Raw genomic sequence first — 24,275 nt, 5'->3', positions numbered from 1 at the left:
AATGTTGTTGATTGTCATTATACTGTATATATTATATATCTGTGGCTACTAAAATTGAGCAGGCACTTTTAAATGTTACTTTAAAAACCACCACTAATTAACAAATATGATATCTATCAGAGGAGGGAAGTGGCACAGCTGTGACTTTATTTATCTATTTTATTTCTATGTTCTATTTTTCACAAGTGCAGTTATCTTCCATGTGCAGCTGAAATAAATATTTTTTAACTGTTGAGTTTGCACCTTTTTTTTTTTTTTACTATTGCACCTTGTTTTTGTTTTTTACTATTTACTTTTGCACCTTGTTTTTGTTTTTTACTATTTACTATTGCACCTTCTTCAAACCTAAACACTGAGGCATTTTAGAGTGTACATTTTTTTCGCCTAAAAATTCGACCTTGCAGTTGTATGCCTCTGCAGTCCAGTCAAGCTGCATTTACAGTTTACATTCATGTCTGTGGAAAACATTTATACACATCTTCCCTGCGGCAGTTAATGCTGAAGAGACACTAAAACATATTTAATAAATGTCATCTGTCTATCTATCAGCAAAACATCTTTCCTGTTTATAAATGCAAATTAAAAATCTAAAGCTATCGTAAAAAATAATCAGCACCCCACAAAGACTTTTAAAAAGAGTCTCATTATGTTACAGAAACACATAAGGTTTTGGTGACAGACTCAAATCTGTCACAGGCTCCATGGTCGGAAGTTCTCACAGATATAATAATCCTGAATGAGAAACAGCTGACAACATTTGTTATCACAAAGGAACGAGGAATCTGGTGTGTTGTTGCACAGTGACTACTGATTTGAAAAATGGAGGGTGTAGCCAATGTTTAATTAAATAAATACCTCCTACATGTCCGGTGCTCTGACACACTTCTACAGAGGAAACTATTAAGTATATTTAGTTTCCTTAACTTCAATCATGACGTTTCTGGCATGTGTTGACTCATATTCCAGGAAGGAAAAATAAAGAATTCAGTTCCGCTGAGCTCAGTGACTTGTTGATCTGTTACGTTATCCTCTGGTGACGATCGGTATTCATGTTAAAATCACACACGATAACTCGGCCTGGGTGGCTGATTAGACTTTTGTTCTGAAAAGTTATCTTTGTGTTTTATCAGACGCTTGATGTTATATTATGATGGATGTGCTCGGTTTTGTTTAGATGTTTTTTGTGTTTATTTGTGCAATGACTTGTCCCTTTTTTGTTGTATATTTTAAGTATATTTGACAATTTAAGACCAAAAAACCTAATATAATCCCAGAAGCTACATCAGTTTTTCACCTTTGACAGTTTTCACTCAGTTTTGTCTTACTTGGGCTGTAATGCACAAATTAATCTTAACTTTTGTCTAATTAAACATCATACATATCACACAATCATACAATACTATATATATACTATATATATATTTATTAAGAATGACCAGTTGGATTTGACTTGCACACAACACAAAATTTAGTGTGGTGGGTTCAAGTCAAATCCAAAGTGCAACCATAAAACACACTGAGCCACATTTTCATAAGGATTTCACTTTTCATATGATTCATATTTAATTGCCCTACAATCAATTTACTCTCACAGTGAAAAGGCATACTGACATAGTATTTCAATGCCCATGTTTCATTTAATTCATCATTAGAGCTCAGTTAGAGCTTTTTTCTTTTTTAAAGCGGAGCAGATTAAACTGTCCAACACAGCCAAAAAAAAAATTCTATTCATCCAACAAGTTCCTCTGTAGTCTTTATCTTTTTTATGGTTGAACTTGTCAGTTTAATAAAGATTTTCTGTGTCTTAAAGGGGCACTCCACAACTTCTTATGAAGCTTAAAGGCATTCACGAGACAGATTAAGGTGGAGATATTTTGGCTTTTTTTAAGGCCCTGACACACCAAACTAATGGTTGGCCATCGATCAGTGTTGGCTGTTGGGGAACGTCTGTTGCCTCAGCTGCTGCGGTGTGTCCCGCACTGTTGGCACATGCCAACCATTATTGATAACAATTCAGCATGTTGATTTGGCACCTGAGGCGGCAGCAGTTGAGCTCAGTGCACGAGCAAAGAACTGAAGTGAGGAAAGTAAATAAAGAGCCGAAGTCGAGAGGCAGCGAGACTGAAACTTAACATATGAGGTTAGATTGTTCTTTAAACATTGAGCTCTTTAGCAGCAACATTTCCCGATGGTTTGCATAACTGCTTACTGCTCCATGGTAAATATGCTTTGTTCTTTCAACATCACATTGTGTTGTTCATGTTAACTGGCTAACTGGCGTCATGACGGTCTTCTGGTTTTTCTTTTTGAATGACAATTATAGACGACCGCCGTCTGCTGACGCAGAACATACGAGCTGGTTAGCTGTAGTCTTTGCGGGGTGTTCAAGAGCAACTTTTCGGCCGAAACACAGGCGACATGAGGCGACACAAGTCAGCTTTCACTGCCACTAGTCCTTTTTGTCAGTTTGGTGTGTCTGGGCCTTGAGTCCTTAATGTGAGTCAAGACTTAATCCCAGAATGCAACTCTAAAGTGTTTTCCATTACACCCTTCGTACTTAGTAAACTCACGTCTTTCTAGCTCCACAACCCCAGCTGATGCTTTCTTGCGGATCAAATATGGATCCTAAATCTCGATTCTCTCTCGGTTTAAAGGAAGTTTCATTTCCGTCCGCGACACCTCAGACGTGCGCTGTCTGACTTCCATGCATCCGTCTGCAGGCACAAAGCTGCGACCATGGAGGGCTCCATCAGATCTGAGGCAGCTGAACATAGGGCCTTAATCAGCGTTTCAAGTGTGTGCGTTGTGCTTGTGTTTAGTGTATGCAATGTGTATGTTTTGTGTGTGTGTATGTGTGTGTGTTACATGTAAAGACGACACAAGCAGTTCTGCTGCTGTGATATCGCCTTAATTTCACAAAGCCACCTCTTGGTGGCAGGACCATCGCTCCTCCTTCCTCACGCCACCTCCGTCTCTCTGACACCATCAGGGACCTGCAGGAACACAACAAGAGAAAAAGATATATTAGTGCAGATTAAAGCTACTGTTATTTGTTCTTCTGTGTTACAGAGTCCATGTGAATAGAGATGAGTATAATATCTTCCCACCAAATAACATAAATCATAAGTCGTATAAAGTATAGATCAGTGTGCACTCACAGAGACATCATTGAAACCAGCTTCCATCGGATGGTTTTGCACTGGGGGAACTCTCACATGATCCTGCTGAAATTACAGTTAATCTTTGATCAGACACATTTCAGAGTTTGTTTTTACCACTTCGAAAACTAACAAACCATTGAGGAAATTAATATCACAACTGGTCATAATGGTACAACTCCAAACATAAGATCCAAATTGTAATAAAGCAGAATGATACTCACACACAAACTCGTCTGTGGGTCTTTTTAGGTGTCAGAGTTTTAAATGTTAACTTACTGTGAGGTCTGGTTCATATGTCTCATTACTAAATCCAGCACCAGCTGAGGAAGAAGGTGGTGATGATGGACCAGTCAGAGTACTGATTCTCTGTTGGATTCGGAGGTAGTAAATCAGCAGGGCGATCAATGTGGCAATCAGCAGCAGGACCACGATGATGGACGCTGCGATCCCTCCTGAGTTGTCTCGCTGTTTTGAGTCTGCAGGAAACATGAAAGACAGTTGGTTTCCAGTTCTACCAGAGATTATGCTGAAGATAATGTGGTTCGTTTTGGCGTTTAAACAATCTGACAAACTGCTGGCAGTAAGACAAACTCTTGTATTGCTCAGTGTTTCTCCAAATCTGAAGAACATGTTCAAAATTGCAAGATAATTTCTTTTTTTGTATTGGTAAACCACAATTTGTCATATATTTTTCATTTTAGAATAGATTTAACCCTTGGAAACCTGACCAAATTGGCAACTTAACGAGAAGTGGTCAAAAATGAACAATGAAATAGTAAAAAATTACCTGGAAAAAAAGAAAATGACTCCAAGAAAGTGCTTTAAAAAAAGAGTGTAAAACCACTGTCCAGTCTTACGTGTCTGTGTATCTGTGACTTGTTTAGCACAGTTTACTCCAACGGTGTACTCAATGTCATCCAGAGCTAAAAAGCCTTTTGTGCCTTTGATTCCGTCAAATACAATCTGTAAACAGTGAGAACAAGACAACAGCAGAGACGTCAAAACTGTCCTAAATAAGACATTTAGCTCTGAGCAGAATTTGATGTACTGCTGTGCTGCAAAACAGGCTTTTAATATAGTACCGTACAAACGATTTGAGTGTTAGAGACACTGTAGTATATTTATTTATCTGGCAATGACAGTCCGACCTGGTATTCTTTTGTAGATGTGATGTTGACATCGAAGCGTCTCCATGGTTCTCCCAGATCTCTCACCACCAGCAGCTCAAGGAGACGACCTTCAGACAGCCTCCATACCCTCAGCTCGCTGTCCGCTAGATACATTTTAAAAAAAGAGTGGATTGTTTTTTGTTTATTTTTAAATTAAACATCACAAGTTTCCTGGCTACATCTGACAGGGTTTCACAGTGTGATTAATCCTTACATGAGTACTGCTTGTAAGCCCAGAATTTGAGGCAGGTGCCCTTGGTCGGGGGCAGGTGAGGGCTCAGCAACTTCGCGTTTTGATAGTCTGCCGTCCGGTTGCTGCTCGGTAAAAACAGGAAGTGACCTGCCAGACACGAAAGGGACAAAAGTCTATTTTAGACTTTTGGTACGGATTATTGCTATTGCTTTAAAAAGAAAGGATAGATTAGATGGATATCTGTATTTCGAACATGGCAAATAAAATAAGATTGTGTATATATATATATATATATATATATATATATACACCACACATATACGCATTTATATACATGTTTCCAGCTTCCTTACTGTCAGTGTGAAAATCTGGTGATAATAACATTAACACATCTTGCATTATCATGTTTCTTCTTCCACAATGTCCACAGTCAAAGTAACTCCGTCCCCGTTTGTCTCTCTCTGTTTTACCTTTCTCTGTTCCCAGACTGTGGTCTTCAAGTGGAGTGGGGTAATGGCTCTCCGCCTCCTGACTCGTCAGCTCCCAGTCCAGTTTGTCCTCTTTGACGTTTTGAGTGTTGCTCCAGCTACACATGCCTCTCTCCAGACTGCACTTCGAACCTGAGATATTTAAGAGAAAAAAAATGGTGGAGTGCTCCTTTAAAGAGCTCAGCAGCAGCAGTGCGTTCAGGTGAAACCAAACATGAACTTAGTGGCTGTTAAACTGCCGTTTTTGCACCATCATTTTTAGATGATACTGTTCACTGGTCTAAAAGTCTGGTTTGTTTTTCGTTAATGTTGCTGAGGCGGATACAAACCTAGATCTTGACATGGGTGAGCTGAGATTAAGATGTCATCAACTGCAACGTGAGTGTCTTTGCCTCCGGCTCCGACCACCTCAAACTCCAGCTGCAGAGCCGAACAAACATCAGCATCTTAGTTTAGATGACAAACACAAGATCGTACACAAAGAGGTTTACTAGTAATAAGATAGAAAGTCTAACTTGCTGTTTTTCCTTAAAAACTACAGTTAGAGTGTGGATTTTAAGGCTGAAGTTGAAGTTTTATGAGGTATTAATTCAAAGTCAGTGTCAAGCAACAACGCAGAGATGACCTAGAAAAAGTGTTTAAAAATTATAATAATTTTTGTTTTACAATTTTAAATGAACAGTTTATCCCTAGCTTTAAAAAAAATCTAAATCAACTCATTTCTTGCAATTTATAAAACATTTATTACCAAGTTGCTTATTGCCTTTTTCCCATTTCTTTTGAAAGAAATCGCACCAGATTTAAATACTTGCGAAAGGCATCTGAAAGCAGCACAAGGAAAATGATGTCACTCTAGGTTTCAAAAAGCTTAGAGCCAAACTCCATTGAGAAAAGCAGAAATTTAACATTATGGACACAGTAGCTGCTGGTCTACTGCTGCCTCCAACAGTTAAGATAGTTTGTGTTATTGTGTGACTTTGGCATTTAAAAGTACTTCATTAAGATTCACCAAAGTCACACAATAACACAAACAAACTTAGAGATTAAGGCAGCAGTAGACAAGCAACTGTCATGTTCAGCGAGCTAAAATGACTGTTTTTCTCAATGAAGTCTGGTGTCTTTAACAAAAGCATAAATAAGGAACTGAAGCTGTAAAGAGCTTTCTGATTGGATGGGAAGAGCTGTCTGAGGTAAGTGAAATAGTAAAATGATTAAAACAAATAGCACACACTTGAACTAATATAGTTTTTTTTAAAGGAGGTATTATTTAAAGATGATTAAAATAAATTTTGCTGCTGCCCAAGTCCGCTTAGCTTTTATGGCTATACTTCAGTCTGGGGAGGGGGGGGCAATTGACATGCAATGTAGGTCAAACACTGACTAAAGCCTCATAAAAACCCATCTAAAAAGATCCAAACTATCACTAATACGACGTTCATGAATTAAAGAGGTAACAGAAACAAGACAGCGACACAGAATTATGACCTATAAGGGAGCATCTGATTGTAAGTTTCATTACTTTGTACGTAATACTTGTGGCATTATAGTACTAGAAGTGCTCCAGCAGCCCTCTCCAGCCTCCACACAGTACCTGCCAGTCCACAAGGGTACTCGAGACGTTGCCGTTGCCATGGCGCCAGACGTCTCCCTGGTTCAGACTGTCAGAGAAGATCTTCACCCTTTCTCCCTTGACTGGCTTCATATACAATGTCAGAGAACCTGTGAAGCACACGCAGTCCTAATGTGGTTTTATTTTTGTTTTTTTGGTCATTTTTATGAATGTGTTTAAGTGTGTGTAGGTGCCTCACCAGGATTCACTCCATCCATGTGATACCAGAAACTGACACACTCAGTCTTGACGACTCCTTGGCGAAAAGGGGAGGTGAGGACTACGGCGTCACCAGATGAAAGGATGTTTGCTCCGGTGTTCACCATCATGTAGTAACCTGAACAGGGAGGAGGAAGATCACAGTCTGCCGTCTCTCAGTTTTCTGCATGTATGTTAAAAATGAATTAATGTGATTCTCTCTCTCACCCAGTTCAGTCTCCAGAGTGTGGTCAGTTTTGGGTCCCGTCACTGTGGCGGTGCGTCCGCTGCGGTGGAGCCATTTAATGCTACCAGAGCTGCTGTACCCGCACTGCTGGCCTTCGAAGGAACACATCCTCGGCACGGTGCACGGACCGCCCCCGAATGCCACGTCGTCAATGGCTACGCGCCCGTCAAAACCGGAGCGAACTGCTTCAAATATCAGCTGGTGGTATGTCAAAGGTCAGAAAGATAGTGTAAGATAATGTCAAAATATTAATTTTGGTGTCTTTGTGATAAATAGGTGACAAAAAAATCAATTTCAGTCTCTTTTTCCCTTATTGTTGCTCATTTTTAAATATGAAAAATGTATGAAACTCTTTGACATTGCTTCGTGATTTCAGGCTGACTGCAGTCGTTTCATACCTGGAAGTTAGTGAGCTGGTGTGGTACCGGGCAGTGCGCCTCGTGCCAAAAATTGCCATGAGCTGCACTGCGGGTCCAGAGGACGGTCTCAAAACCGTCGTTATGCAACAGCTTCACATTCAGAGCACCTGGACGGGATCAATGGTAGAGGATGGAGCAGTAATTTTAAGAAATTATCAAACTTTCTGGTGATTTCCAGCTTCTATCGAGTGTAATGTTTCACATCAAACCAACACGTGTGCCACTTTGAGACAGTTACTAATAAAAAGCTATTTCAACAGACAGATTAAGACTTGTAAGACTGGATCCTGTTACATTTGGACTAAATCATTGACTTCATATTCACTGGCTCACTGGCAAGAAACGGATGCTTCATTCTTTTACTCTAAAATGCTTTCCATTGTTGTCATTCTCACCTGCGTTGGGCCCGTAGAGTTTGTAGAAGAAGGACAGGCAGTAATCTGTATTACTTGGTGACTGTGTGTATGAAACCAAGCGTCCAAAAGCACCTCGCAGAGAAGGACTCCACATGTCAACGACAAGGCTTCTGCCTGGATATCAACAAGAAAACAGGCGGGAATTTAATTTACTTTTAAGCCATCACAAGTACTGTAGCTGTCTCATAATAGACTTTATGATGTATAGTGATTACAAGTTATACAACTAGTGAGGAACATATTCATTTAAACATATTTACTGCAACTTGTCACTTCAGCTATGTTAAAAAATACTCACTTAACAAGAATAAAAGTGTTTCTAAAGATTTAAAATTATTTTTAAACCGGATAAACCTCATTATTGCCAAGAGTGTTGGTCAAAACGTAAATCTCAAGTTTTGGCCTTGAGGTCTCGAGTCAAGTCTCTAATTTGGATCAACAAGTTTTAAGACAGGTCGAAAAACCTAAACTTTGGTTTTTGAGTCCTATTTGCACTTCTCTTAAATAAACATCATTTTACATTTTACAACAAATAGACAGGGTAATAGAATAATATAGTAATAAACAAATTATTATTAATTTAGTATTTATTCCTTTATAGGATTCAAAAGCAAATGTTAAGGTGTAAATAGAAGTGTTATTATTGTCACACAATAATAAGGAATAAGGAAAGTGTTAAGTTTAAGAGAAAAGACATCAACATTAATAAACAATGTATTTTTAGTATTTTGGAGGACTTGTTCTTGCAAATTTCATGGCTCTATTTTTTTAGGTTTTTTTTAATGAGCATACCAATCCCAATGGTGTGATCTGTCCCATCGATTACCGTCCAGTCGAAGTTGTCAGTGTTGTCCTGATACCATCCACACAGTCCTTCTTCAAAATTACATGACAGTGCTGGACAAAAATAAAATAAAATAAAATAAAATATAAATCAAAGAAGTGAGACATTTCCAGGTAAATATGAAACTATGCGTTATGTAATATTATGTGTGCATACTGTAAATAGTTATGAGAGTTACCTGTTGGAGAGGATGGGAAATAGTTAGCGTGACAGCCGATGAAGCGAACATTTTTCACTTTAATTTTAGTGCAGCAACAAAGTTTCACAGCATGAGCTTCAAAGGCCAGCTGGCAAAAACAAAAGAAACAGAGGAGCCCTGATAAGTGACAAGACTTAAACATAAAACTGATGATCGGGTACCAAGGACAAAAAATAAACAGGTGGAAACCTTTGTTTATTTTTTGTCCTTGCTGGATAGAAAGTCAGTTTGGGGATATATATCAAATGTCACAATTTTTTCAGTTTGTCCTCTATCATCTCGTCAAATGCAATTATTTTTTATAATTATTATAATTACATGCAAATATTTCAAATGTAAAATTGATTTATTGTGGAAAAAAACAGCTGACCTGGAAGCGATGTTTTCTGACTCCAATAGGGATGTCGGCATGTCGCCACGCCCCCTCCCCTGCTCCAGTCTTCCCACTGAACTCCCACAGCTTAGGCTGCATACCTAGAAAGCTGTCCATCACCCTGACGGACAGCTCACCTGCAAAGACATAAACAGAATCAAATTTAAAGATCTAAGTCATTTGTCCTGGGAAAAGGTTTGTAGTATCAAGATGACACGTGATGTAACAGTTTATATAGTTACCAATATGATCTGCATTCCCAGTGAGTTCATATTCAAAGCTCAGAGTGCAGGCGGGGCCCGAGGGGCCCAGGAGGGGGGTCCGTGTCTGGGCCTCTGTCAGCTGCTGGCCTGGAGCCTCGGCTACATACAGGTAGTCCTCTGAGAAATATGAAATATATTGTTATATTTTCAATCACAAATTATCAGTAAACCAGTAGTTTAGTGTTGTAGTCGTACCTCCAGATGTGGTATTTTCATACAGCACCCAACCTTGACTCCCAATGCTACTGTCAGTCCAACCTGAGCTGCCCTCAGCGTACGAAAAATCCCCTGCAGAGAGGATTCATCGAGAAATCTCGCTCACACACAAATAACAACTTTATTTTGATGACTTGCATTATTCTTGTGTGGCACAAGCTCAGCGCATGAGACAGCTGCAGACAAAAGGCAAGCATGGAAATATGTCATAAAGGTCAGGGCCTTCTAAAGCATTTTTATTCTAAAAATTAAATAAAAGACGATTAATGTAATTATTCTGCCTACTTTCTTTGATTTTAATTGCACGTATTAAAATTGTAAAAAAAACAAAAAACAGATCATATTACCTAAATTATCTAACTTTAAATAACATCTATAAGAGGTCCTCTGGTGCTATCACTCTGCTCCCTCCTTTGCTTCTCAAACATAAAGATCATTACGGCCTGAAGGCGTGGCTCGTTAGAGGAACTTTTAATGTTTGATCAAACAACAATTTCTGTTTATTTTTCTTGTTTGCAAAACAGCTTGTGTTTCCTTCACAAAGTGCTTAAAAACCCTTCTATAACAAGTCTGTTGGTTTTAGTTCCTAAATAGTCAACATTTAAGACATATAACTTTGTTGCCTGTGACCTGACAGCAGCACTATGTCCGTTTCTACTTTAGGGGGCCCCCTGGTGGCTCCTGCTTCAGCAGCTTCATTTGTGCTTCCATTGGCTCTAATAAAGTTTAATATCTTCTCCACCTTTGCAGTCTTGTTGAAAAGGTTAAAGTGATCCAACAGAATGAAAAGACTCACCACATTTGGCTTCATCCTCTGCTCCTTTACAGTCCTTTTGAAAATCACACATCTTCTCCGGTACAGTGCACGGGTGTTTAGGGGGCTTCGGGAATTTTGCCCAGGTATCATTTACTGTTCAAGATGAGAATGAAGCAGATTTATCCCATCACAGAGGATATTTACTCTCATCCTGTGCAGATGAAGAATTAATTATTTAAAAAGTCAGTAAAAAAAAAAAAAGATTACCAGATGACAAACGGCATTCAGGAGACAACAAGATGCTGTCGACGGCGATACCTCCATAGTGAAAATCCCTGATTGCTGCCATTATTAAAATCTGTAATGGGTGAGAATTTGAAAACACAATTGAAGCAAATAACATAACGTGCATGACACTCACTTACACACTTTGTGCACAAGACTCACTTACATATTTTTTGGGTGTCTGAGGGCTAATCGGTTGCTTGTAGATCAGAGTAGATTGTGGTGCACATCCATGCAGAAATATGGGTTTGTTTTGTATGTGGATTTATTTATTTTTTCTGTCTTAGGCCTTGGCCATCGCAGAGGCACAAAAATGAATTTTGACTGGTATCAAAATAAACTCTCGAATATTAATATCAGTTCTGGCCTAAAAAAAAACAAACACCAAAACAAATGAGCTAGCCTCAAGTACCAGATGAATGTGTGAATTTGCATGTAGCCTGTCTGTGTAAATTAAACCAGCATTTAAATTTGTGATAGAAACCCTAAAGAAGGTACTTTTACAATGTTTTTATTTATGGATCTTCAGTATGAATATCCCTGTTTTAAAGATTATTCACCACAGCTAGCTTCATTATTGTGGCTACAAACTTGGTTAAAGTAGCTACTCACTTGGAAGGTGGAGTTGGTGACAATCTCCACCTCTGCCTTCACCCAAACATCGCCGAGAGCGCCGCCCCTCTCCCATACCGGGTAGATCTCCTGATCTGCCACCAGCACCGTCAGACCGCCGGACCTTGGCCCAAACTGGTGAGTGTACATCACCATCTACAGCAGGTCGACAGAGAAAATAAGGTTCAAATGAGCTTCGGAAATATCTGCTGTTTCTTTCTAATTTAAGATTATATTAAAATCATGGAGTAAAAATGTCAGACTGTGAGAAAATGACTGTGAAATTGAAGCACGATAGTAAAACAAAAAAGAGGGAATCAGTTTGGGACTCACCTTGCAAGGAGCTGAACTATTGGTGGGCTGAAGGCGGTGACTTTGGAAAGCGGCCCAGTCGTTTTTGAGACCACCCTCGGGGACGGTGACATACAGGAAGTGACCTGCGATGATCATTATAATATCCTTTAAGCAAATTATTTTATGTGTGTAGTAATATTACAAAACAAAGTTACTTACACTCAACAGAGTAACACTAAGCACATCCAAAATAAAGACTTAAATTCATCGCTATGATACCTGTCACGCTGTTTTTGGAGTGATCCCTGCCTGGTCCTTTCAGAGGGTCCGTGACGGAGATATTCTGCTGATTGGTCCTCACCCATTTCAGGTCGGACAGTGAGCTCAGGTCCCACAGGTCACACAGGTCCTTCTCAAAGTCGCAGCGCTGGTACCCTTTTGGAGACACAATGAACACACACCACTCACATTAACTGGTGATCATTGCATATAATACGTTTTATGTTTAGTTTTTATAGTTTAAAAATCTTAAGTTTAGTTCTTATTACTTTCAGCATAAGTTTTTTTTTGTGTCTTCATGCTTATGTGGAGAAATTTAAACAAATCAACAAAGACTAAAACTAAAGTTATTAGTGCATATTTTTATTTTAATTTTGTTAGTTTTGTAAATAATATTATGTGTTAGTTTGCTTTTTTTAATCTAGTTTTTATTTTTGTTTCAGTTATTTTAAGTTTTTTTTTTTCAAATCATTTTTTAGTTTAATAACCTTGGTTGAAAACTTCTGCACTATCTCCTGCTTCGCTATCACAGACTATTATGTTTTGTACTTTGTCCGTTTGTATAGTGAGTCATCTCTTCCTAGAAAAATTCCAACATATTTATTGTCCAGCTCTGTCAGAGGGGTCTGTGTTATAACTCAGATGATTTCTTACCACAGTTCTCCTCATCAGTCCCGTCACCACAGTCGTCGCTGCCGTCACAGACCTGCCGCAATTCAACACAGCCTTCACGCTTACACTCGATCATCCCCCATGGACACTCTTTACCTGGGAATGGCACTTATGACATAATGAGAGAAAAACAACATCAGAATAATAGTTATGCTCATCATGACATGACATAAGATATTCTGAATCACTCACAGGGCAGAGCACAGTCCAGAAACTGCAGCTGGTCCACCGCCACATCTCCTCTCAGCCCCTGGGAGCGCTGCGAGTGAAGACGGATTTGGAAGGTTGCGGGAATACGGCCCAGAAAGATGTCCGCCTCCTTCCAGCCACGGACGCTGTTGACCTCAGGTCGCCAGACTACGGACTCTTCAGAGTCCTGGCGAAGGATGGACACCCACAAGGGTGTGAAGCCTAAACCTTTGTGACCTAAAGGTGAAATACTTTCATTAGTAGGTCAGCTGCAGGAGAACAAAAATCCCATGTTGAAACAAATCTCAAACAAATTATGAGAAAAAATGCAAAACATAAATTATAAACAAGGATATATGACAAAAAAACAAACATATGCATACTACACTGCTAATAAAAGTAGAAGATAATATGAAATCCTCTATGAAACTGTGTTTAAATGGGGATCTATTATGCTCTTTTTCAGGTTCATATATGTACAAAACACTTTCTTTTAAAGCCCCCCTCCCAAAAAAGCCTGGTCTGTTCTGATTAATCAGCATTTTAGAGTCTTCGATCTCGTCATTGCAGCCTGGGAATGACTAAGTATAGTAGCACTTTCTATACCAAATCTTCACAACCAGACATGTTGACAGAATATGATCCCAAATCAGGAAAAAATAAACACTGGCAAATCAGGACGTTTCATTGACGTTAACATTAATAGCTACATGCAGCAACGTAGCAGCCAAGGAATGAGTGTGTCGGTGAGTAACCTAATTTTCTGTTGTGAAAAATCACCAATAAAAGCTCCTTAACCAAAATCTTCACAATCTCACATGTCCCTGCAGGAATATGATCCAATATTTGGTAGAAATTTACAACATCAGCACCCAAGATTCCATGTTTCCCTTATGTCAGCATGTAGCTCCATGTCACAGAGTCACAGACATTACTTTAAAAATAAAATAAAAAAATAAAGCCAATTTACTCAGGTTTCAAAGGATTAAATATGTAAGTTGTAGTCATTAACAGTCATTACCTGAGTCCCACAGGAAGTATCTGAGATGGAGGCGACATGTCGGTGAAGTCTGTTTCATCTTCGGGGAGATTAAAACTGCAGAGCTGAGATACTCTGTCTTAACTGCACTCACTCCCATAAACCAACCTGTGTGATGGGACACATTCAGTGTTTTATTTCATGTTATTAACCTCACAGTTTAGAGTGGAGTACTGCTTTATATTAGCCTGATAATCACACTTCAGAAATTCATAATTCTCAGTTCCTCTGCCCTTTTTTTGACATGTTATGATCTGATATTGCCGAGAAGATGAGCTGAATCTGTGTTCAACACACGTCCCCCTGTTAAATGATGACTCTAATGAGAATTTAACTGCTTGGGAGAGATCACTGTTAGACTCACAGCTGCAGAGAAATGACTGGCTGTCGCAGCTGGCTGTGAAAATTACATTATTACTCATTCTTTCAGTACATTTCATATCTGCATGGTGCTGTTAGCCTGTGCAGAAAGCCTTAGTCACTGACTGTTTACATTTAAAGCATAAAATATATAAACACAAACATATAAATACCATTAAAATTCATTTCTAACATTTACTGCCTTCTTGGTTACAGTGGTCCCATTTGCTACACACAATAAAATGTGAGACTTTTAGCTTATTGTACTAATGTACTCTACTAGTATAAATGAAATACTGTACTAAATGTATTTATAATTTGAACAAAAAGTGCCACATACCCTTACAGACATGTGGGGCCTATATACAAATGAGGGCACAACAAAATAAAAAGGGTTAAGTGTCGAACTTTACCTGTAGCTGTCCCAGTGGTGTAGTCAGAGGACGGTCCGCTTTCAGGCAGCGTGTTTGCTTCTCTCTGACTTCTCTCCCAGCTGTATTCTGCTTTATTGATGGACGCATCAGTCCATCCACACATTCCCGAATCCTCAAAGTTACACTCAAATTCTTTCGTGCTGTAACCTTTGGAGATGTGAAAGAAATAGTTAACTGTTGCACTGTTATATATAATATTAATTACATGCAAGCAGATCTCAGTAAGCAAACCTGAGAGTATTTACGATTAACAATTGAGAATTCAGTTGAAAGCAATTTTATTTACAAAGGGCAGATCACTCCAAAATCAAAAATATACATTTTTCCTGTCATCTATAGTGCTATTTATCAGTGTAGATTGTTTTGGTGTGAGTTGCAGTGTGTTGGAGATATCGGCCGTAGAGATGTCTGCCTTCTCTCCAATATAATGGAAATAGATGGCACTCGACTTGTGTTGCTCAAAGCACCAAAAAACTGCAGCAATGCCTCTTTCAAGAAATCATGACTCAGTAACTCAAGGTAATCCACAGACTTTGTTGTGAGGAGTTTTTTCTTTCTACTGAGCTACAACCACCTTCTGAGTTATTGCGCAGAAGAGGTGTGCATCTACTGCTAACGACAGCAAGCTCGATAACTTTAACAGTTAGTCTCTTAGACGCACGCACGCCTCCCTCTGTGCAGTGATGCAGTGAGGTGTAGTTCGGTAGAAGACAACAAGATCTGTGGATTATCTTGAGTGACAAAGTCATGATTTCTGGAAAGAGACACTGCTGTTGAGTTTTTCTGACGTAATGTGGAGCGTCATCGAGTTCTGCTGTACTGGAGAGAAGGCAGACATCACTACGGCCAATATCTCCAAAACTCGGCAACTGACAAAAAGACATTCTAGACTGATAAATAACTATTCAGGTACGGGGAAAAATTTGAAGATTTGATTTTGAGGCGATCAGTCCCTTTAAATAGCATCTTTAAGTTAAACTAAGAAATGCCTTTGCAAAAAAATTATACAACATTGAATATATTAACAAAATGCATCAATTTATAGGAAAAAGGGCAACTGTCAATCTAATGTAATAGAAATCTGTAAATAAAAGTAACTTTATACAATAAGCATATAAAAATAAAATAAACCAAAATAAAAGGATTAAAATAAAAATACATCTTGTGAAACAAAATCTGTATAAAATATATATGGCAAAAAGTGTCAATGTTATGTAATAAAAATAAGATAATAATAATAAAATTGAAATAAAGGTAACTTAATCTAGTAACAAAATCTGTTTTAAATGTATGTTAGAAAAAAAAGTCAATTTAATATGATAAAAACTTAATTGAATAGAATTAATCAAAAGACTTAAATTTATTGAATAAAAACATCTGTTTCAAATGAAAATGGGTTTTGCCAAGTTTTTAGTGAAGCAATTATGTTGCAAAGCACGTCAACTGTGTGGTTACAATGCCCGGGAAAGGGTTAAACTTACCACAGTTTTCCTCATCGCTGCAGTCAGAACAGTCGCACACAAAGTCACATTTCCACTCTGGAGTCTGACACTGATGAGCCCAGGAGACTGCCGCTGTGCGAAAAACCACACAATGTTAACCACATAAAAAAAGCATGTATCAAATATGAATAAATAAATACCTGTAAACTGTACACTGTATTTAAATATCGCAGATAGTCTGGGTGGCATTAACATTTTCACGTCTTCACTTAAAGTCCACTTACTCAGTTCTTGGCACTTTTCACTGAATCATACACTTTTTCATCAGACATCTGCTCAATTAAAATAAAATGCAGATTTTTTGATTTTCTGACTTTTTCGTGCATATTTTTGTCTATTTTAGATCAAGGCTGGTCTCCAAAAAACCTATATTAAAATCACAAAACAAAAAGGACAAACTGAAACACTGTCTGCTGATGAAGACCGAGTACAACGGTGGAAAGCTCAAGAACAAGTGAGGAAGTGGACGTTGAGTGGAGATTGTTTTGTCGATTGCTGATTCCAAAGTTGAAAATTAATTGTCAGACTAATAGTGAAAAGTACCCAGTCACTACAGCCCTCAGATAAATTTAGTGCTGGAATATAAAGTACAAAATAATCCTCTGAAATAAAAATCAAAATTTAGGTCTCATTATTCAAATACCTAAAGCATCAAAACAGTACAAGTAGTTGTACTTAAAAACTATTTTTTTCTGTTTGACAGCTGTATGAAATCTGACTCAAGCCCAAACTCTCTTATCAGGACTAATCACTCAAAGATTAAGAGTCAAAGTTTTATAGCACAGCTCATGCCAACAGGCTCAAAGGCCGGACAGAAGCAATCAGGTTAACGCCAGCTAAATGCCATCCGTCCATCCAAAGGTCTCTGATTAAGAATCAAGACTTTGAGCTTCAGCGATCTGACAGCTGGAAACCAGACGTGACACAGAGTAGAAACACGCATCGCTGCACGCTTCATCGGACGAAAACGTTTAGTTATATCACATATGAGCATGTTGTAATAGCAGCAATAGTGGAATCCCACATTACTGAGCCAATTAAATTAATGCTTTTCAAAGCATATTTTTCAATGTTGAAATGGTTTTGTTTCTTGCCAATATGAATTATCGAGTAATGATCTAGTTTATGTATTTTTTTTCCCTAAATTGTCTTAAAAGTATTTAATAATTGAATTTAACATCACTGCGGTTTTGGTAATACCTTTATTTTTTATTTTTTAACATATATACTGCGTTTGCGACCATTTATTTTTTAAATTCCTCTTTTTCTTTGACTTCAAACCAAAAAAAACCCCAAATAAAACATTATATGATACAACCAATCCAAGATCCAATAACACTGTCATGACACTGTAAATGGAAGTTGCAAGAACACATGTTGTTAACGATATGGAACATAAGTGGTGCAACAAAAAGGATACCAAACAAAAGACAGTCTTTAGTTTTTAACTGTCGAGTTACAGCTTCAGTAAATTTGCTTTCTAGACATTAAAGTCTACATCATGTTTTTCAATATTCTCAAAAATGAAACTGTTAATTAATCTATGTAACTTACTTATCATTGACTGACATGTAGTTATGGCTGGGTGACATGGAGAATATCAAATATCTCTATTTTCTACCAAATACCTTGATATTATAACAATATTTCATGATTGACTATTGATGCTTTGACTAAAGATTTTTGATAATTCATCATCAGTAATGCGGATGTAGTGACTAAGGGTAAAAGCAAATAATAGAAAAGCTACAACAGTTTAAGTTCAGAAAATTACATCACTGGCCCACAATGCAGCCTTTAAACCAGGAAAAGACAACACCACATTATAATATCCAAAAATCTAAGACATTATCAAGGCCTTTATCAAAATATCGACATAATTCATATATAAATATATGAGACAAAATGTGAGTGATCGGCTTCAACAGAGAAAACACTTTTTTTTAGCACTTTTGCAGCTTGAGTGTGAAAAGCTTTTTTTGACCTGGATGACAGTCGGTTCAGTGATTTGGTTTCAGCAGTAATTTTTTTTTTTTTTTTAAAGTGGTTGAGAGTTTCAGAAAAAGCTATTAGGTGGACAATGAGATTTTTTGTTAAACTTTTGGGGCTTGTTAGAGACTTTTCTTAACACTATGTGTTGTATACTTCTCTCTGTGACACCACAAGCTAAGTTTAGCCTAACAGCCACCACCGGCATTATTTCTACATTAAAGTGTAACTAAAACACACAAAGTTTGACTTGAGTCTGGCTGAATGTGTTCTTACCAAACTGCAGAGTCAACAGCAGAATCGGCGCCGAGCTCCTCCAGAGCAACATCTTCTGTTCTCCTCTTCCACCAGATCAGCGCAGAGGTCTGAACCCAACCTGGAGAGTCTTTGCTAGTTGACTCTGACCTCTTCACCATTTCTTAGAGATAACATCTGGACTTTAAATTCTCCCAGCATGCAACTGCAACAAACCATCATAAAACAATTTCCTCCAAATGACATTTTTTTGCAGAATGTACATCCGTGTATTGCACAATAACAACAGCTGGCGACAGACATGCAAACTGCAGAGTAGTCTACACAAAAATCACACTTTATGCTACAGTATGCTTTAATTTTAGCTTTGTTAGCTCCAGTTATGAGTTTACTGACTTTGAGTAAAGTGCCATACTTAAAGGAACTCAATTTAGCTCAGACTTTTAGATTGTTTCATGGTGCATTCAAGCCATGTTTGTGGGAAAAAATACAGAAAAGAGTTACTCATTCATTATGTCAACATGATCTTAACACTAGATAATTGGAAGATTAGCTATCATTGGATATTTACAGCATGTTATATATTCTTAGGCCATGTGTACATCTGGAAAATGTGTAATAGGTGATCAGATTACATGTGGACAGCTCCAAATACAGGTGTATTCTAAATGCATTTTGAGATTCGATCACTCAGACCACATTTTTCAGGTAATTGTTTTGCTTTTGACCATTTTAATAAACTTTTTACTTAACATTGTTGTTTCCCGTTGCTGCAGACAGCTGTTTTAAGAATATTTAAAGACTTTAAAGGCTCTTTTGTATGTGCCATTAAGAACATTAATAAAGCAGTAAATAACTGTCTGCTGTTAATATATAGTGGAGTCATGGCTTCCCGAGCAGAGAATGAAGCTCCTTCTGTGTGTGTTGTAATCTGAGCTTCTCTGTGGTTTGTTTTGGTGAGCCAGTCTGGCTGTACGTGCATGTGTGCATCCACTAGTTAGTTCATTGCTTCCACTTTGCACTGCACTCATGCAGGAGTTACAGCTGATATCAGGACGGCGTCATCACAGAAGTCTAGTGCCCACCCTCTGGTATCCCCCCTGGTTAACACCCTAAACTATGTCAGCACTGCTGCCTTTGCTAGCACTGTTTATGGAGTTAGCACCTTTAGCTGCTAGCTGCTGGTTCAGCCACCTTCATGAAGAGGATAATGTCCATACAAGGCATACACTCTTAAATTTTCCATCAAGTTGCTTTAAATTAAAGTTACCCAATTACTTAAATTTCTGCTGGAGACTGTTCACTAACACATTAACTATATTAACTGCAGTATCCTGTATCTGGCAACATTACTAGTGTGTCATGATTTCCAAATACCTAAGCACAGCACTACTCTTGGAAGATCATCAAGTCTATTTAGTCTTATCTATCTGTATCAAATAAAGGTCAAATAAAGGTTGCAAAATTCAAGTGCAGTTTACGGTCAGTTTACGGTCCTGTCAGTGTCTGACAAGACTGTAAACTAATCCTGCTGGCCAAAACGGAGATCAGCAAATCAGGAACACAGTATTCACACAACTAAAAAGCAGATTTCAGGAAACATTTATGAAACATACATCATGACAAATCATTTATGGTTAAATTTTCCATATATCTTAGTAATTTGTCCAAGATTTGAGGCTATATGACTCTAAAACAAGTCAGTGAGTGATTGCATGGCATGTCCAATTATTCAAACTGTAATTCACACTAACTAAAGATAATCATGAATTTCTTTAGGTCCAAACAGAGTAAAAAATATCAATTATTATTATAATATTTTCTATTTTTTTAAGACTTGGTGTTGTATGTCAGTCTTAGTCCCGGATTAGTAATTTAGTATCAAAAGCTCCTTAGTGGACTTTGTATGGTTCTAAATTTTGCAATTACAGGTAAGTGCCATGTCAGTCCTGAGTGTCCAGCAGAGTCTGGTCTTAGTTCAGTTCAGTATCCTTCATTGTCCCAGGTCACCTCATAGTCTGGATACCGAACCTTCAGTTTCTCAGTGGTCACTGCGTGGTTTGCTCTTCCATATCCCTGGAACGAAAAGTACCATAAGAATCAATTAACCCTCATTTACATTTTCAGACACATTTGGTACCAAAAATGTACCCTGTTGAAAAGTGCCATAAAAATACTGTTAATCAATATTTTTTCAACGTTCATTGCAGTACATTTGTCGACCAACATCAGTCCTGATACTAACTACCAAATATTTATTCATTTTCAAGATTTTGACCCCTTAAATACCAGTTTGTTTACACAATGACACTTTTTTTTAAAATGAAAAAAAAAAAACACACAAAAAAATGGTTATTTTCCATATACATATATATATATATATGATTATCAGTATCTGATAGGTCAATAATTAGTGGTAATATTGATTTTTTTGCATTAATATTTTTTGTGTTATGTCAGTTTTTGTTTTTTTTCAAACTTCACTCTTAACATGTTTGGGACAAATGTACCCTGTCAAAAAGTGCAATATAAATACTATCTATCAATATTTTTTTCAACTTTCACTGCATTACATTTGTCAACCAACATCAGTCCTTATAATAACTACCAAATATTCATTCATTTTTAGGATTTTAAAAAATACAGGTAAATTACCCAATCTGGTAAAAAACAGTAAAATTTACAAAAACTTATCTAGGACCACAGCATGAAAGGCTGATATTATGGGATGCATACTTTTATGCTGGAATGACAGTGAGATAAAAAGTAAAAGAAGATAAAAGTAGTTTTTATGGGTTTCAATGGTACAAAAAATGTACCAATATTGGTAAGAGGGAGTTTTTCATTTATACAGTGAATTATAGACATATTATATGAACTGAGGCTGAAATCTAAAGGAAAAAAACAAAAGAAACACCTTTGCCAAAATGCATGCAGTATGCATTAACACAACCAAAATTAGCCAAAAATGAAAGTTAAAAAAAAGAATTAAAAAATGTATCAATAGTTGCATGAGGGTTAGGGTACAAAAAACACAGGTATTTTAGCTCAAATAATCAATAGATTACTTGCAGTGACAAACCTTTTTAGGCTTTCATCTCAGAGTTTTGGTTTTATGGCTCATTTACTTTATGAACTGTCACTGTCTAAATTTAGTTTATATTCAGCTCTCTCTCACCATGGAGTATCCATAGACGTGAATCTTCTTATCTTGGGGATCATGTTTGATCCTCCCTCCTCCCACACACTCACAGTCCAGGAGGCCGCCCTCTTCCAGCTCCTCAGCAACCTTTTCATAGATATCAGCTGACAGGAAAACCAGTTAAAAAGTGAGCAACATATAAACACTGTGCTTTCTAATATATTTCATTTCTAAATAGAATCTATCAAGATCGAAAATACAGTAGGTTCAGCACTTACAGATATTAGAACCACAGATTTTGGCATCCAATGTGTACTTTTATAAATAACAACCATGAATTAGATATTGGCTTGAACACATTTGTTTGTAATAAAGTTGTGAATGAAGCTGCTGGTGATTCAGTCACCAACTGTCCATAACATATTTTCATGCATAATCACAAACTGCAGCCTCCATCTGGTGTTGATAAGAGGTTGTTGACTTGTTATATAAACCTGCACGTTCTCTGCGTCAGATAGAAACTTGTTATGGGTGTTTAATTTTTATGTGTGCATTTACTTTGTCACAATTAAATGAAAATATTTGTTGAATGACAATCATTTTGCATTTGTTGCAATTGTTTCCATGCAAATCACAACACAGAAAATAAAGAGTATTACTTCAGTGTTGACCAGCAGAGAGCAGTGTAAACCTGCTGGAAGTACATTTATAGTAGTATGTAACTATTTCATCATATTTACCATATCTAACCATGAAAGTATGAAATCATTACTTAAAAGATACAGTGTGTAGGATTTACATGCATCTAGTAGCAGAGATGGTAGATAATTTCTATAATTATGTTTTCATTAGTTAATAATCACCTTGCTGTATTTACCTTTCATTGATAACAGCATACAGAGTCACTCATTTAGAGGTTTTCTTTCACAATGTTAAGTTATCGGAAAAAATCTTTTGGGGCTCAAAGACAACACATAACGGTCTTCAAAGCTGTACTTCCACTGTTTAGCCACCATAAAAATTCAGCACTTCCTGGGGGCCTGGCTCAGTTGCCACAGTTTCCCACCAGCTTGGCACAGGGAGGGAGACATTTCTGTTGTGAAATCTCACACGCTAGATGCCACTAAATCCTTATTTTGGACATTTAAATACATAATGTCTCATTTATATCTAAACTAAAGCTAGCTTGCAATAAAAGTCAAAATGCAGAATTGAAACATGCTGTAACTCCAAAATTTGCAGGTCTGACTGTAACAGTTTTTGAGAGGTAATGCTTTAACTTCATGATCACTTTGAAGGCAGGACATTATATTGAGAAGTGTTCATAATATTTTCTCCACCTCATTTATAACCATGAGAGTAGACTGAATGTTTAAAACACTTCAAGAAAACAATTCAATAACAACATCCTCCAAAATGACAGTAAAGTTTAATCATCACCTCTCGAGAACAGAAGGTTTGATTGCAGGACCCTTTGAAACCTGAAAAAATGGGCTTGATTTCTATCAAAACCACTGGAAAAGGGCAATTTCTGGGGAAAAAAAGCCAAAAAAAATAGCAGTAAATTGAAAAAAAAAAAAAAAAAAAAAGAAAGAAGAAAAAAGAAAGAAAGACAGAAAAAAAAGCAAAACAAGGAAATGACCTGAGAAAGGGGGGCTTAAAATTATATATATGCAGTTTTTTGGACATTTTTTCCTATATTTAAAAAAAAAACATTGTCAAAGCTACTAAGTTCTTGCAATTTGTGGAACACTTTTTTCCAAATTGTACATTGCCTTTTACCCCGAAGACACTCATGTAACCAATGTCTCTCTCCAGGTGGATCTAGTAAATATATATATATATATATATATATATATATATATATATAACTTCCAGGTGTCATATTTTGAGGAGGACTTTCGTTAGCCCTCTTTGTTTCAGTGCTCCTGACTCACCGTGGTACTCCGCCCAGCCGTATCCTCGGACTATGTCGACCTCCGAGTCGTCTCCCGGCTCTCTGCTGTGAACTCTGATCAGGACATACTTAAAGACACCGGAGGGGTCGATGTCAGCCTGCGGGATGTTCATCATCAGAGCTGCAGCCTTCGTCTGAGTGCACATCTCCAGACTGCTCACCGACCACGCTAGCACACAAGCTAACAGACAAAACGCCCGTATTTTATGAATTAACTCCGTGTTTGTCGACGCAGAGAGCTACAACAGCTTTACAGAGAGTTTCTATTTCACTATTTTAGACGTAAATGAGCCAACATGAACTGGTTACAACTAAAAACATTTGCTCCACAGCTCCGACAGTCACACCTGTTCCGCCATGCAGCAACAACTAAGGAACATCCGGTCACACGCTTCAAAATAAAAGGATCGTCATTTTGGCTTTTGACTCATTCTGTAACTTTTTAAAGCTGCTTTTGTAAAGCAGTGTTTACAACCCTTTCTGGTTCAAAATATCAGCAATGTTTAACCTATGTGTTTCAACAAAGTCAGAAGAGTCCTCTGTTGCACCTGTGATGAAACCAACAGCGATGAGGTCCTGGAGTACACCTTAATAAATAAAGCTTTTACAGTCTCCTGTATGTCTTCAAATTTCATTTGAAGTAACGAATAGTATAAAGGCTAATTCACAGCATGCAAACAACATTATCCAAATACTCTTAGCCACTTTACTTTA

The 24,275-nt window shown here is 37.5% G+C and overlaps 2 protein-coding genes across 3 annotated transcripts; both read right to left on the bottom strand.

The window, feature by feature from the left end:
* Positions 1 to 1,406: 1,406 nt before the first annotated feature.
* Positions 1,407 to 19,909, bottom strand: mamdc4 (MAM domain containing 4). Of its 2 annotated transcripts, none has more exons than XM_042509884.2 (29): positions 18,484 to 19,909; positions 16,198 to 16,290; positions 14,696 to 14,863; positions 13,905 to 14,030; positions 12,887 to 13,120; positions 12,677 to 12,802; positions 12,023 to 12,178; positions 11,783 to 11,886; positions 11,450 to 11,605; positions 10,820 to 10,910; positions 10,592 to 10,705; positions 9,775 to 9,867; positions 9,559 to 9,696; positions 9,314 to 9,453; positions 8,923 to 9,031; positions 8,693 to 8,797; positions 7,880 to 8,014; positions 7,464 to 7,591; positions 7,047 to 7,263; positions 6,820 to 6,957; positions 6,603 to 6,730; positions 5,341 to 5,431; positions 4,994 to 5,143; positions 4,545 to 4,670; positions 4,310 to 4,434; positions 4,019 to 4,124; positions 3,438 to 3,637; positions 3,159 to 3,224; positions 1,407 to 2,993 (listed from the first exon to the last, which is right to left on the bottom strand). In XM_042509884.2, the coding sequence occupies exons 1-29, from the start codon at positions 18,533 to 18,535 to the stop codon at positions 2,958 to 2,960; spliced, it is 3,651 nt and encodes a 1,216-aa protein (XP_042365818.2). In that variant the 5' UTR covers positions 18,536 to 19,909; the 3' UTR covers positions 1,407 to 2,957. The 2 variants fall into 2 exon arrangements, with proteins under 2 accessions (XP_042365818.2, XP_087927090.1); XM_088070964.1 differs by having other exon boundaries at positions 3,159 to 3,221; positions 18,484 to 18,550.
* A 139-nt stretch (positions 19,910 to 20,048) lies between these two features.
* Positions 20,049 to 23,940, bottom strand: phpt1 (phosphohistidine phosphatase 1). Its single transcript, XM_042509626.2, has 3 exons — positions 23,542 to 23,940; positions 21,641 to 21,768; positions 20,049 to 20,538 (listed from the first exon to the last, which is right to left on the bottom strand). The coding sequence occupies exons 1-3, from the start codon at positions 23,705 to 23,707 to the stop codon at positions 20,446 to 20,448; spliced, it is 387 nt and encodes a 128-aa protein (XP_042365560.1). The 5' UTR covers positions 23,708 to 23,940; the 3' UTR covers positions 20,049 to 20,445.
* Positions 23,941 to 24,275: the final 335 nt, after the last annotated feature.

Source organism: Plectropomus leopardus, chromosome 20 (genome assembly GCF_026936395.1).
Source record: "Plectropomus leopardus strain MGB_pleo_1.0 chromosome 20, ASM2693639v1, whole genome shotgun sequence".
Lineage (NCBI taxonomy): Eukaryota > Metazoa > Chordata > Actinopteri > Perciformes > Serranidae > Plectropomus > Plectropomus leopardus.
The sequence above is the reverse complement of the archived record's forward strand: the minus strand, read 5'-3'. Positions and strand labels throughout refer to the sequence as shown.